Source organism: Phasianus colchicus, chromosome 3, assembly GCF_987193195.1.
Source record: "Phasianus colchicus chromosome 3, bPhaCol1.hap1.1, whole genome shotgun sequence".
In the NCBI taxonomy this organism is placed as follows: domain Eukaryota; kingdom Metazoa; phylum Chordata; class Aves; order Galliformes; family Phasianidae; genus Phasianus; species Phasianus colchicus.
The window spans coordinates 26,662,217-26,675,856 of record NC_143438.1 but is presented as its reverse complement, the minus strand read 5'-3'; the positions used below and the strand labels follow the sequence as shown (position 1 = coordinate 26,675,856).

The following is a 13,640-nucleotide window of genomic DNA, read 5'->3' as shown; positions in this document are numbered from 1 at the left end:
ATGCCATCCCAGCTCTGCCAATAATGAATACCTTGCTTAACAGTGACAAAATGCTGCTGGTAAGTTTATATACACATAGATTTCTTCAAATCAGTAACTGCACTGGTGTGACCCCACCTCAAACTCTGAGTACAGTTTGGGGAACCACAGGACAAAAAAAAAAGACAGCATGGAGTACTGAATGGCTTCAGTAAGTGGCTGCACACACTGGAATTTATGACTTGCATGCAGAGGACCAGGTTGGCCACTTACTAAGTAACAAAAATACAGAAGCACATGGTTGGGCTCAGTGATCTTGAAGGTCTTTTGCAACCTAAATTATTCTTTAATTCTCCTGAAGCCTGGAAACATAAGGACAAGCACAAATGCTTGGTATACCCAGCATAAGTACTTGTCTCTTTTCTCTTAACAATTACTCAGATGTACAAAAGAGACTCCACATGGGAAAAGTTATTTATTCTGAAGTAAACCAGATAGCTTTCCCCTAGCATTACTGTCATGGTAGAGTACCTTCATGATACACACAGATGTACTCTAGGTGGCCCTGGTTGCTCAGCAGTTGCAGCCTTATGTAACTGATGAAGCCAGAGCACTGGAGATGCTGTCTGCATGGTGTGCTGTTGCTGGAATTCCGTGGTTTATCGTAACTGCTGTGGGAAAGATGGCTACAAGCAACTTGATGAAGATATGTCCTTGACTTTGTGGGAAGGGCCAGCAGTTTCCTGGATGATTGTCAGGCTGAAAAGACAAGAAGGAACAGTGTTCATGTGCAAAAGAGCATCCTGGCTGAAATTCCTGCCCCAGCATCAGGAGCTCTAGAGGTGTATTGGCCCATCAGCTCTGCTCCAAAGCACAGGCACACGTGCATGGCGGTGAGCTGGGTGCACAACTTGCAGAAGTTCTCAGGCACATTCTTCTGTGGGGCAACTTGCCAAAAACAAGGAGGGGCTGCAGTGGCTGAAAGGCACCTGACCAGAGCACAGAAGGGCTCACCTGCACGAGCCTTTCCTGCAAGGGAAAGAAATTGCTCCCCTCTCATCCAGTCCCACCCCCTTCCCTGGCACCAGCCAGGGCTCCGACTTGTGCAAGTAGCCCACGAGCAGTGTCAGGATGGGCTGGCAAACACAACATGGGGCCCTCCTGCAGTGCACACCCTCCGTGCCCTCTTGGCTTCATTAAGAGCCCCAGCGTTCTCGCAGCCCAGATCTCTCGTGGCACCTTATGGGTTCCCCTTCAATGCCAGCCAGACAGTTCCACAATGCGTGGGAAGACAAGCAAGCTAGCCTGGCAGAAGCTTGCACAGAGGACTTGGGGCAGTCTGGCAGAAGAAATTCCCTGCCGGGATACGCAAGAGGGGAGTAGGTCCTCACAAGAAGACCACAGGTAAAGAAAGCTGAGACATGAAGACAAGGGTAAAGGCAACCCTCAGCAGAGCGTTTGGCCCCCTCCACACTGCATTATTCTTCCTCTGTTTCTCATTGTTCTTACCTGAAGACTATAAGCCATCAGTGGCAATAACTGCCAAAACTTTCCCACTTCCAATCCAGGTGGGAGAAGTCTTGAAATGAACAATAGCAGCGCCTACAAATTAAAACACAGGCAGAATGGTCAAGCAAGGCCAGGAGTAATCAAGGGCTGCTCACATTGTTTTCTACATCAATAGATGCACAGAAATGTTGGCTGCCTTTGTAGCTTTGCAAGTAACAAGTATCAGTAGATTGTAGAGCGCTGTGCTGACACCAAAAGGCTCCCAGTGTGATAACACTCAGTTCTTTTAATTATAATGCCTTTCCATGTACGGCAACAATAGATGTGAAGGATACATTTTTTTTTATGATCCCAATATTGGCTATGGATAGGGAGAGATTTGCTTCTGCCTGGCGGGGACGCTGGTGGACATTTGCCGCAGATTTGAAATACAGTCCTGCTTTACTCAAGCTTTGTTCTCTGACGAACACGAAGCAGTGAAATTACCACAGGAGGTCACTGTTGTGACATGTATGCCACATCTGTGTGACAGCGCTGAGGACCAGCATTCCACTTTGGAATGGTGCATCCCAAGCCTGTTCCCGCTGGCAAACCAGAGCATTCAGGTGGAGCACATAAGACCGCTATACCTATGACAGGACAGAGAACTATGTAACAGAACTATGAAAATAGCAAATGTATGTTGACAGTGAAAGGAAACAATTTAAATTCCTGTAAATTCCTGTATCATTAATTGTAATGGTTCAATGGTGCATGGAAAAAAAAAGAAAAAAAAAAAAGATGAAAAAGATGAGACAAATTGAAAAGATTTGTATGTATAAACTTCATTTTCTGCTTTTATGTTGGGCATTTTACCGGGACATCAGCATTGAACAAAAACATCTCTTTCCTCTGAGAGATCTAAGTCATGCTGTCACACTGCTTTTTGTTTGACAAGTGTGTAGTAACTTAAATGGCTTGTTTCAGCTGCTTCTTCTGTTGCCTTTGTATTAACATCAAGGGGTGATTAAGAAAGGTCTCTTTTCTGTTTTCTTCCTGCTTTAGAAGTCACAATCACAGATGTCTTTAATGGTAAAAAGGTATATAATTTCTACATTGTTTTTTTCTGCCAAAAGAATTAGAGAGTTATTCATATGCTAATCAACGTATTTCATTTCAGTAGAAACCTTACAGAAAATTATAGTCGAAAGCCTTCATAGTCAAACTCTTCATTTACAATACATGAGTTTTGTTTGTTTGTTTTGTTTTTCCCTATGGTAGCTTAAGCCATTAATGCATTTCTCTTCTTTATAGAATGCCTTTTGTATGAAGTTGGGAATGAAAGCATGTCAGTGTTCATTTCTACTTATTTTTCCCTTTAAAATTAAATAATTTATCAAATTGTTTTGAACGAGCATTTCTTTTTAAGACAGTAGTTTAAGTAGTCATTGGGGTTTATGACAGGAAGTGATTTCTCACTTCTGAGTCAGTTACTGTGCACCAATTTGTCTTCATACTGCTCACTGCAAAAATGGCACAGTACACCTTTACTGAACATTACTGGGAATGAAGCACGGTTTGGGACCTCTGCAATAGCCCTTCTAGCTGTTTTTATACAACTAAACCATATGAGGGAACTACCAGAACTACCTAGATTTTGGCTACATGCCTATCATCAGAAGTGGGTCTGATAATGTTGCTAGTTCATTGTTCTAGCAGAAACCATTAGGCAATTAGCATATGAATCCTTTTGGTGTGATACCTTGGCCAGACTTCTCTCTATATACATCCAATGTGAGTTGGAAAGACAGAAGGACAAGTATCTTCGATTTGGAGTGAGAAAATGCCATAATCAAGGGGTAGGAAAATCATACAATTCTCACACTGGCAGCCACCATTGTCCATGAGACAAAATAACATTTTGGGGGCTTTCAGGTGCAATACTGTGGGCATAGCAGCATGAGCAAGAACATGAGAGAAATAAGGGAAAGTATTGCCTGGACAGCATGAGTGAAGGTTTACAAAGCTCCAAATGGAAAGCAGTCTATGTATTTGCAGACAGAAAGTCATGTATCCAAGTTGTCTAATAAAAAAAAGCTTATCTCCCATACTGTGTGCATTGGTGTAGAGACACTTCAGCTGGGCTATCAGATACGTTGCCTTCTTAGAGGAGCCCTTGCTAAATTCTTTGGGACACTTCTGAGGTTTGTCCATGCTGCTTCCTAAAATGACAGAGTTCCCTGTCTCTTCTCTGTCACTCAGTAGTACATCCCATTCCCCCATCAAATCTAGTTTAAAGCTCTACTAATCAGCCTAGCAAGTTTGCTGCCCTATGTAGCTATAGCAGTTAGAAAGAAAAGCTGAGAGAGGAGAATGGGAAATGGGAGGAGCTCAGAGCACCACGTCAGACTTGAGCAGGGGATGTAACAAGTGTTTGTGGGCAAGGGGCATAGCTCCTCTAAAGAAGTATCTAGCCAAAGGGAAATTGCTTACTTTCAACTTACAGGGACTTAAGGCAGGGTTGTCGGTGCCCATGTCACTGCACAGTACCTTGCATTCCTTAAATATTAAGCTGCCTGGTGATTTCCTCTCATAACATGGCCACCTGCTCAAAGAATTCATTGAGCTGGGCACACTTGCACCTATAACATTCCTCTCTGCTCTCAGCCCCTTGGAAAATTCCAGATTCTAGAGTTCCCTGCTATCAAAGGTGTGGACTACTACTCTGCTCTGCAGAATCTCTGTTTGGATGCACTCATCTGCCCAGGAAGTCTGTGACCCCCCCCGTCTGTTGCAACCCCAGCCCAGCCATTTTGGTAGGTGGTCACCTTGTTTCAATGTGTTCACACTGCAGTCCCCTCCTCTGCTGAAAAACACGCCTGCACCAGAGGAGACTGCCACAGAGAAGGACCATAGTGCATCACAAATTAGGGCTTTTGAAACTGATTGGGTTCTCAAGGAACACACCACAGTTTGCCTGAATGTTTGTGTGGCTCTTTTATGATATGGTATATCTTACTCAATTGCAGTTCTTTGCCTATAGTACAGTGTGAAAAGTTTCAATGAAAATAAGCTCTGGCTTGTTTTCAAGAAAGGCAGGGGCTTTCCTAGCTTTTTCTCATCTTTGCAGTTTTGGAAGCATCTGTATGCCATTTTTGCTGTAACATGCTGAAGACATACAGCTGTCCTCAATCTTGAGTAGACTGAAAGAGTTGCTGACTTTTTCTTGTGAGTACTCCTTGTCCCTGAGTACTTCTCTGAAAATTGCTTTTCATCAGAATTCATAAGAATAAACACATGCAAATGGTTGAAGACAGTAGATTAGCAGCAGATTTATTGAACTACCATAATCAGTTCACTAATTCATAAGGTGATTTTTCCTTAGTCACTCTCAGTCTTAACAGCACAGCTGTTGGAGAGGGTTTGGCTCACATCATAGTTAGCTGTGTGTTTATTTACCTGTGCCTCAGAGATATGGAGCAACAACAAGGAGAAGACAAAAATTGAGACTGCTGTGGATATGTTTCCTTCACAAGTTTTGAAAATTTTGGTTATCCTTTCACCCTGAACCAAAAGGGAATTTTTATTTTATTATTTTTTTAAACCTTTTATGTTTTACCACTCTTTACAATTGAGTTATCTTCTATTCCTGACAGCTGAGGTTTCTTCTGGAAACCTGGTCTGTCTTTGTGAAAATATCACAAGGTCTGTGGAGAGCAGTAGCATGAGAAAAATAAGGGAAAATACTGCCAGGATAGCTTGTGAAGGGCTACAAAGCTCTGAATGTAAAGTTGGCTTTTAGATAGAAGCTCACATATGCAAGTTAGTCTAATAAGAGATAAGTGTTAAATTCTTAGTTCTCAAGAACTTTTTCCGGTCTTTGAATAATAAGCAACTGCCCTGTTCCCCTTGAAGACATATTCTATTTGCCATTTCAGAACTTAGGGAATGGTCATAAATCCAATTATTCTTGAGATTGTCTCACAGGAATGTAGAAATTTGGAAGACAAAGCCTTGCTTGAAGTTACTGTTGCCCACTTTTTTTTGAGGGAGGTTGGGTGGAAGTTTAGTCAGCCCACATTGGAAGAGCTGAGCCATCAGATTCTCTCCAGGAAAAGACATTTATAAAATTTTTAATGGTAACCACTGCAGAGTTCTGAAATACTTGTAATGAATCATTCAGTGCTACATATTGGCCTCCTTCTCCCACTGAGTCATAACTTCCAGTAGGAGTAAGCATGGGCAAAATGAAACCATAAAAAAGCCTTCTGCCTTCCTCTCATGTTTGGTCTACTGAACATCAGAACTACTATAAGGAATACTAGCAGGGATTGAATTTGAAAAAAGGCAACTGTCTTCAACTTCAGTGGTAATTGGAGTTATGACAATATGCAGGGAAGGTGGTCAGTCCCAGGTGTAGTACAGAGATAAATTTCAGGTGCCAATCTTCAAACTACAAATGAGAAAACATTTACTCAGTAGTTCACAGAACTTGAACTATGTGAAATTCACAAGCAACCTCCCTGATAACTTGCAAGTTACTTGAGCAGATGTTGAACTTTAGTTGTAGCATACATCTCCTGTCTGAATTAGCCACTGAAATTATCCAAAACAGCAGAGACTCATGCTATGTTTAGTTCTCCCTTAGACAGTAGTATCAGTATCCATCTTACTGTCATTAACCCAGCAGCTTGCAGTTTTGTTAGGAATTCAGAGGGTTCATTTTGCCCATGGAAGTCTCATGACTGCAGAGTGGAGGTATATTCTAATTACATATATGTATAAATATATGTAAATAGTTACCAGAATATAATGCCAAATTCCTGGAGCCAACAGCATAACAAGGAAGAATGGCCCTCTCTAGATCTGTAGAACAGTTTTATGTTAGATAACTCTGATCAACAATCCCAGGAACAGCAAATACAGGAGAAATCAGAATCCAAAAGTCTCACCACTGGGCAAATGGCTCAGGCTAGTAAAACCCAAGCATTCAGACGTGTTACTTTCTTGGTTTCAGAACCACTCTAGGTGAATGCTGTGACTTCTGCTATGAAAAAGGTGCTCTGAAACAGTGCTGGCAATTTTAGCAGTCCCTCTGAGAAAAGAAAAGAGGATTATGAATCCTGTTCATAGTTGTTGGATGAGAACTTTGATTTAGAATGGACAAATGCATTGGACCTTAGCACTGCCTTGGGTGTCATGTTATTTATGGAGAAATACTGTATTCATAATGCTATTACCTTCTCAACATGCTAGATTTGAGAATACTTTATAAACTAATTGTCCACCTGCAGTATACAGTAATCATAAGTATATAACCCTAATAGCTTATATATATATAGGATTTTTACTGTATCTAAATCGAAATTCCTAGAGCAGTAATCTGATGTCACTAACAATCCATAGGCTGAGTATTCCTCAGGGTATGGAATCTATCATTTAGTAGCGTTAAAGAGCTAACTATACAGCATACCTGTATTATCTTTAAATCATTCACGTACTCTGAAAAACAATCCATGAAAACAGACAAAACCCTGCAAGAAAAAAAAACAAGACCCACAGTTAGATGTTCTACAATAGCATTCTGATATAAAAACAAGAAAACAAGATGATGCCAGTAAATTCTCTGTGGCAATGTAGAGGTTTACAGAAACTCTTAAATCATATGGTTACACTAACTCAAAACAAAAACGTGTCCTTTTTTATATGGACCTACAGACTTGATTAAAAAGTTTCTAATGTATAAGCATGATTTTGATTTGTGGAGAGTAGCTAAGAAAATGGCTATGCTGGGTTGTTGAGTAGACATGTAAATCTTGTTGCCATTACTTAATGCAGTTCCTATCTTGACTTGAAGGAATAAGGATATATATGACAACGTATGAAAGATATGAGCTTATATTTTGTGAATTCGCATTCATTAGTGGCATTGTGAAGGTGTTCTACAACAAACTGGAGTTCTACAAAGGGACCTCCTGTGCAAAGTGTTGATCAGACTATGTAGCTTGGTCAGCCTCATCTGTCAAGCATAAACATGTGTCAAAACATGCATTATGGAGTTTCCAGTTTTACAGATATTCAAAACACAACTGGACAAGGTCTTGAGCAACTTGAATTGATCCAACCCAAATGCTCGGGCGATGGAGGAATAGACTGGAGCAGATGACATCCAGAGTATTCTACCATGTATTATTTTATGAACTTCTCTCAGTCTCCTGTCATCACCTGAGATGACAGGACAGTATTGGGCAAGATATTGTACCCATGTGAAGGAGATCAAGTCACGAGGCAGAAAATTGGAAATAATAGTGTCTTCACCACTTATTTGGAAATTTGGAATGACATTACATACTGTGCTAAACAGTCTAGCTTACCGAAAAAAAAGATTAACAGACTAGAAATCACTTCCTGTGAATGAAGAGGTAATAAATCATACCCAATTATTACTGGCATTAGATATGTCTCATTTTTTGTTTGATTAATGGAAAGAATTAAATCAGGAATTACCAATTCTAATGGAAATCTGACCAATAAAGAAGCTGAAATAATTTGGTGAATCCACTAGTAACATTAACATATTAAGAGTATTTAATATTAACTAACAAGAAATATAGAATAAAGTCAGTGTAAATATGAAATACTAAGAGAATGAAGAAATGCTGTGTTTATGAGCTATAAATAAAAGATTAATATACTAGTTGAATAATTTTGCCTCTGAATTAATTTTAGAATTATGGTTTCTGTTTCTTTTTTTGTTTGGAACAGATCAGAGTAATTCTGGGCAAGCCATTAGGACTCTTTAAGTGATAATGTTTCTATTTAATATCTGAATATTTTATAACATTGTGGTTTTTGTTTACACCTAAAAATAGTAGTAATTTAATTACTAGTATGACTCATTCAAAATATCCATCGTCTCACTTGCAAACGAGATCTATGTTTTTGATCACCTCAAAAAATCTCTAGAAGGTCTCTTTGGTTGTAGAAGCCTGAAATGGTCTTGCAGATTGATTTTGTCTATCCAAGAGACTAACTGGTAGTCACAATCCTGCATTAGGTTGCCACTAGCAATCCAATCTGATGATAAAATCATTTCTTTCATGTGTTCTGATTTACTGAGAATGAACTACTGTGAGTTTTTTTTACTGTATAAAATCTTTTTGATAAATACTGCATGAAAGGACTTCTCCAGACAGTCCTAGTATCTCAGTTTTGTCTTTGGCGTACATCTGATAGCACATGTTTATGGCTGCTCAGTACAGTACGATGCACATTGCTGGGACATTTCTGAGATAGTTCTGAGATAGCAAGCTAAGAATATTCTCCCTGCTGACCATGCTGATAGAAAGGATGATTGTGTTGCTCTGGAGGTCAATGCAGAGCAGAAGAAATCATAAGTAGGTTTCCAAGCTTCTGGAGAATGGAAATAACTGTAAGTACTACAGTACTTCAAGAAGTTTTTTTTTTTTTTTTTTTTTTACTTCTCTTTTTCATTTTTTAATTTTTAGGTGGTATGAGTTCTGTTTTGTTGTTGTTGAATACTTTTTTCCTCCACAACAGATAAAGCTGGGGAATTTGATACAGAAAAATTCCACAACATTCTCCTGAAAATTTCTGTTGGCCTAGAAAAATATTGCTATGGTATGTATTTCTTTCCTGTGATTCAGGAGCTCATGTGAGTCATCCATGATTTCAATTGCAGTCCCAAGAGCTCAGTCAATAAAGCATTTTGGCACCATTTAGCATGCTCAGTCTTTTGAGTCCTACATGAGACAAAAACAGTAAAAAGGAAAACAGCAATCGAGTGCTCTTGGAATGAATAAAAAGGCACACATTTACATCTTTAATATCTTGAATTTTAATGATACTACTGAGAACACGATTCCTTTCACATCTGTAATTTTAAAGGAGAGCAGGTGGTGAAGGTTTATCTTAAAATGTTAATTAAAATAGCTTACACAACCAAGCCCCTGCTCAAATAAAGTATATCAGAAAGATACAAGACACTCATTGAATGCCGTATTCTAATAATTTAGTCTTAAGTAGACTCAGTCATTAGAATACTGGAACACATTGGAACAAATGCACTGGAGATACTTAATACCCAATACACACGTACATTTCATTCCAGTGAAATATCATCCTCTCGAGTTCACGGAACAAGCTCTAGACTGTAGGTGTTCTAAATGCATATTTCTGGAAGGTAAAACAAGTCTGGATTCACTAGAAAGATTTGTATCCCTGATGGCCTCAGTAAGCAAATAAGAGATGGATCTTCAAAACACAGGGCTTCCTCACTCTGTAATATGGTCTATTGGCATAAAAGTGCAGATCACTTCCATATTGGATGTGCTGAACTGTAAGACTAATGATACCCAATTGGGATTCATCCATTAATTCACTCATGCAACTAAAAAAAAGAAACCTATGACCCCACCTTCCAAAAAACAGTTCAGGGCTGGTTGCTATCAGTCTACTATATTAAGCTGTTGGGAGTACTCAGCATAGTTAGAGAACACCCCATTCCAGATATATTTTTCTTGATGAAGGATTGAGTGTTTAAAGTCCTCAGCAGCACATCATAGCCATCTAGGTACTACTTAGTCATAGATGAAGTTGTTTGGTGGAGAAAGCACTAAAAGCCAGTAGCCCGTACATCCTTTGATCATTGACCAGTCATAAATACAAGCCTTTTCTCGTATTGTTCTGACTCCATTTTAATTGAGCAGTGAACTATGAAACATAACTGAAACAAAGACAAGCAGGTGGCTACTTTTAGTTTTTGGTGCAATTTGATTTGCCTGATATATCCATTTCACTTGCAGATCTCCCCATCTTTTGCCATAAACATGTAGATGGTAGAAACTGAAAGTTGCCTTCTCTATATGGTTTGAATGGATGTTGCCATTCATAGTGTTCACCCTCCTGTGGCAATCCGCAGTTATAAATAATTTGTGCTGCTTTTTGTTTGAGTTTCAGTATCTTTTAGATTTTTAGGTGGTGTAACTATTGTTAAAATGTAGTCTAGGCATCAGTTTTTTATTAGATTTTTATAAAAAAGTACAAACTGGGAGCCTGATCTATTCTAAAAAACTTTCTCTGACAGACTTAACATCTAAACAATATATTTTTGTAATAAAATTAGGTATGCACCAGGTATGCACAGAGTACTCTGTATTTTAGAAATTGAGGATGAGACTACTTATTCTCTGTCATTTCCTGCCCCAACCTTCCATTTCTAAAAGACAATCCCTACTCCCTCATTCAGATTATAAGCAGGAATTTGACTACTACAATTTCAGCAACTCTTAAGTTCTGAACAAAGCCTTCCCACATGATGTTCTACTACCTATGAGTTTGCTCTGAGCAAATTAAGTATTGCTGGGGAAAAGTCTGAGATACTGCTTCATGATTTGATATATTACTTTTTTCTGTACTGTACACTGTGTGAAATCTATTTTTTCCTTGTTCTGTGGAACAGAACAACCTAAGAAAATGTCAATTCAGACCAGTATAACTTCAGATCAACATTACTAGGAAAAAGTGATGTGTGTGCTCCAAGAAATAAAAAAGTAAGAAAGCACAAGTGCATTTCAGCTCCAAATCACCAGCTGTTAAATAGTTTCTCCCTAAATATTACCTGGTACTTTCATTTCACCTTATCACAGGAAGAACACAATATTAAAAGTGACTTGGTAAGTTACAGATATACTGGAGGGTTTATTCAGTCATTATTCCATCCCATTCCTTAGTTTCATCCTTTGTTTAAAAGCTGTACAATACTTTGACCTCTACAACAAGTTTGAGGTGTGTATAATCAATGAATGTACAGATGTCATAATTATGAAATAAACAAGAGAGTTTGGCTAAGCAGGCTATTACACCAAAAGAAAATAGATAGAACCCCTACCTGTATCCTGAGTTTGCTAGAAAACTCCAAAGAAGGGATCCCCAGAAGAGACCCTTCCCCACTGGTAGTCAGCTCTTAAATGGGACTAAGAGAGGCGGAGCCAGGCTCCACCCCTTATCAGCAGCACAGGTGAATTGCCTTCACCTGTGCTCCAGTGGTTGACTCATGGCTCGCCTCAGGTGATCAATCAGAGGTTCAGGCCGTGATTTAACAGTTCCCATACAAGGTGACATACAGAAGACCTTTTCATATCTCTTCTTTCCCCACAGTGTCAGAAAGTGATATCAGAATCAAGTCATATTTTTGTAATTCTTTGATTATGAATGAATTAAAATAAAAATTGAAACTAATTGTTAAATTTTGGCTTCAATCTACATTGTATACATAGAAAGTAATTGCCACTTTCCGTTCAGATACGTTGGTTCTTCTTTTAAAGAATAAATCCCTATAAATAACAGAGGAATATACTCAAATGCAGACAGCAACTTAAACTGTATTTTAAGCACAGATTTGCAAAATAAATTCCTTACATAAGTATTGCTTCACTGAAAGTGATGTCCCTGTCCTTACCTAAACCCATGAGCTTTTCCATTATATTTTCTCCTTCCATCCTGCCAAGGAGGTGGAATGAGAGTGTGATTTGATGGACATCTGATGATCAGCTGAGGTTAACCCACTTCTTATCGCCACACATCGTGTTCTGCAAAATAGGTAATAACATAAAAAGCCAATCATAGAATTAGAGGTTAGCTGGTTTAGATAGGTAGTCAAGCATAGAGTCTCTTTCTAAAGACATAAGAGTAGGCTATTACATCAGAAGAGAGAAAGAAAACGATAATGCTGCCAAAAAAAGTAAATGAGTCTGAGCAGGCCATGAGTCATTTGGGGCCAAATCTGCAACATAAGCCCCATCTACTTCAGTTAATATGTAATTTAAAGTGACTACTTAGTGGGTACATCTTCTGCAGTCATGTATTGAGAAATGCCTTAGTTAACCAGAAGGAGAGGAGTAGGTGTAACATACAGAGTGTGAGAGAATCCTACTTTTAGTTATAAAGGAAATACAGACTATGCACCCACCATATGGGTTTATTTCTAGAATGAGATTGCTAGTGCTGACATTGTAAGGCAAGAAGTATAAAGCAAGAAGCAATGTATGATGATGAAGCAGGTCCTTTTTTTGTATTAGAAGACATGGTATAGGCAATTAAAATATTCTTTTCTCATCCATATTAATATCTTGCTATTTCTTAATGATCTTTGCACTTTTGTTAGCATGAATTGTCATCACTTCATCGCCAGTGTGTGAGCTGATGTCTTCATCAATGCTTTGTGATAAAATTAGGTTGGGCTGTGCAGCATTTCAATATCACATTTTCTGATTAACTTCAGTTACAATAATTTTGCATCACCAACATAAGGTGTGTACTGTTTGATAGGTCTTCTTTCTTTTCAGTGGTACTTGTACCACAAAACATTTAAAGGACTTACACGGTCACAGTCCTCAAAGGGTTTTAAGGACTGTTTGTTTTACTTCCTTTGATCCCAGAAAATCCTGTCCAAAATTAGCAATTATGCATACAACTGACATTTTCCCCCTCTCACCTACAGCATTAATTCAATACCATTTCAGAAAATATGTGCTTTTGAAACTCATATCTTCAATGTGTAGAGTGATTAGAAAACTTGTATATTCTGGATGTTGATTACTTTCAGTAAGCCCCAAAGTATTTGCTCACTGGGGTACTTTGACATATGATGGTAGCTAGAATATGAACACAAGTAGTTTTGATTTGTTTGCACTTTGGTTTCTAAATTTCTCCACTTTGTCCCTGTTTACATACTTCAGTGCAGCATTTCAACAGAATTTATTGACTGTACTATGAACATTCAAACATATGGACTTCAGGTTCTTCTGCAGTGAAGATTTCCTTGTCCTTCTAGCAGATCTTAATGTGCCTGCTATCTATATTTTCCAGGGCAGAGTTATAACTTCTTAACCCATAATAGCTGAATGGGAAATTTCTTCACTGAAGCAGTGGTCTGAAGAGCTTACAGTCAGCAAGCTGAGCTCAGAATCACATATTCATATGCCTGCTGGTGGAATCATGAATATGTAGTTTATATTCAAAATGTTACAAGTACTAAGGCTTCTTTCCTTGATTTACATTCTTATTATTCGACTGAGATCAGCAGCACCATGCAGAAGGCATTGAAGTTGTCATTCCTACTGGAAACTTTCTCCTAAGTAGCCCAGGAACAT

General features: G+C 38.7%; 1 protein-coding gene across 1 annotated transcript; it reads right to left on the bottom strand.

Annotated features, from left to right (window-relative positions):
- Positions 1-190: 190 nt before the first annotated feature.
- LOC149918470 (SUN domain-containing protein 1-like) lies at positions 191-11,431 on the bottom strand. The gene is made up of 4 exons (XM_090138327.1): positions 11,378-11,431; positions 6,941-7,001; positions 1,489-1,581; positions 191-738 (listed from the first exon to the last, which is right to left on the bottom strand). The coding sequence occupies exons 2-4, from the start codon at positions 6,983-6,985 to the stop codon at positions 568-570; spliced, it is 309 nt and encodes a 102-aa protein (XP_089994453.1). The 5' UTR covers positions 6,986-7,001; positions 11,378-11,431; the 3' UTR covers positions 191-567.
- Positions 11,432-13,640: the final 2,209 nt, after the last annotated feature.

Coding starts and splice junctions, on each gene's coding strand:
- LOC149918470 (XM_090138327.1), bottom strand. CDS start 6,985: ATGGATTGTTTTTCAGAGTACGTGAATGATTTAAAGATAATACAG. Junction 1,582..6,940: donor ATGATTTAAAGATAATACAG/GTATGCTGTATA, acceptor TTTAATTTGTAG/GCGCTGCTATTGTTCATTTC. Junction 739..1,488: donor TGATGGCTTATAGTCTTCAG/GTAAGAACAATG, acceptor TTGTCTTTTCAG/CCTGACAATCATCCAGGAAA.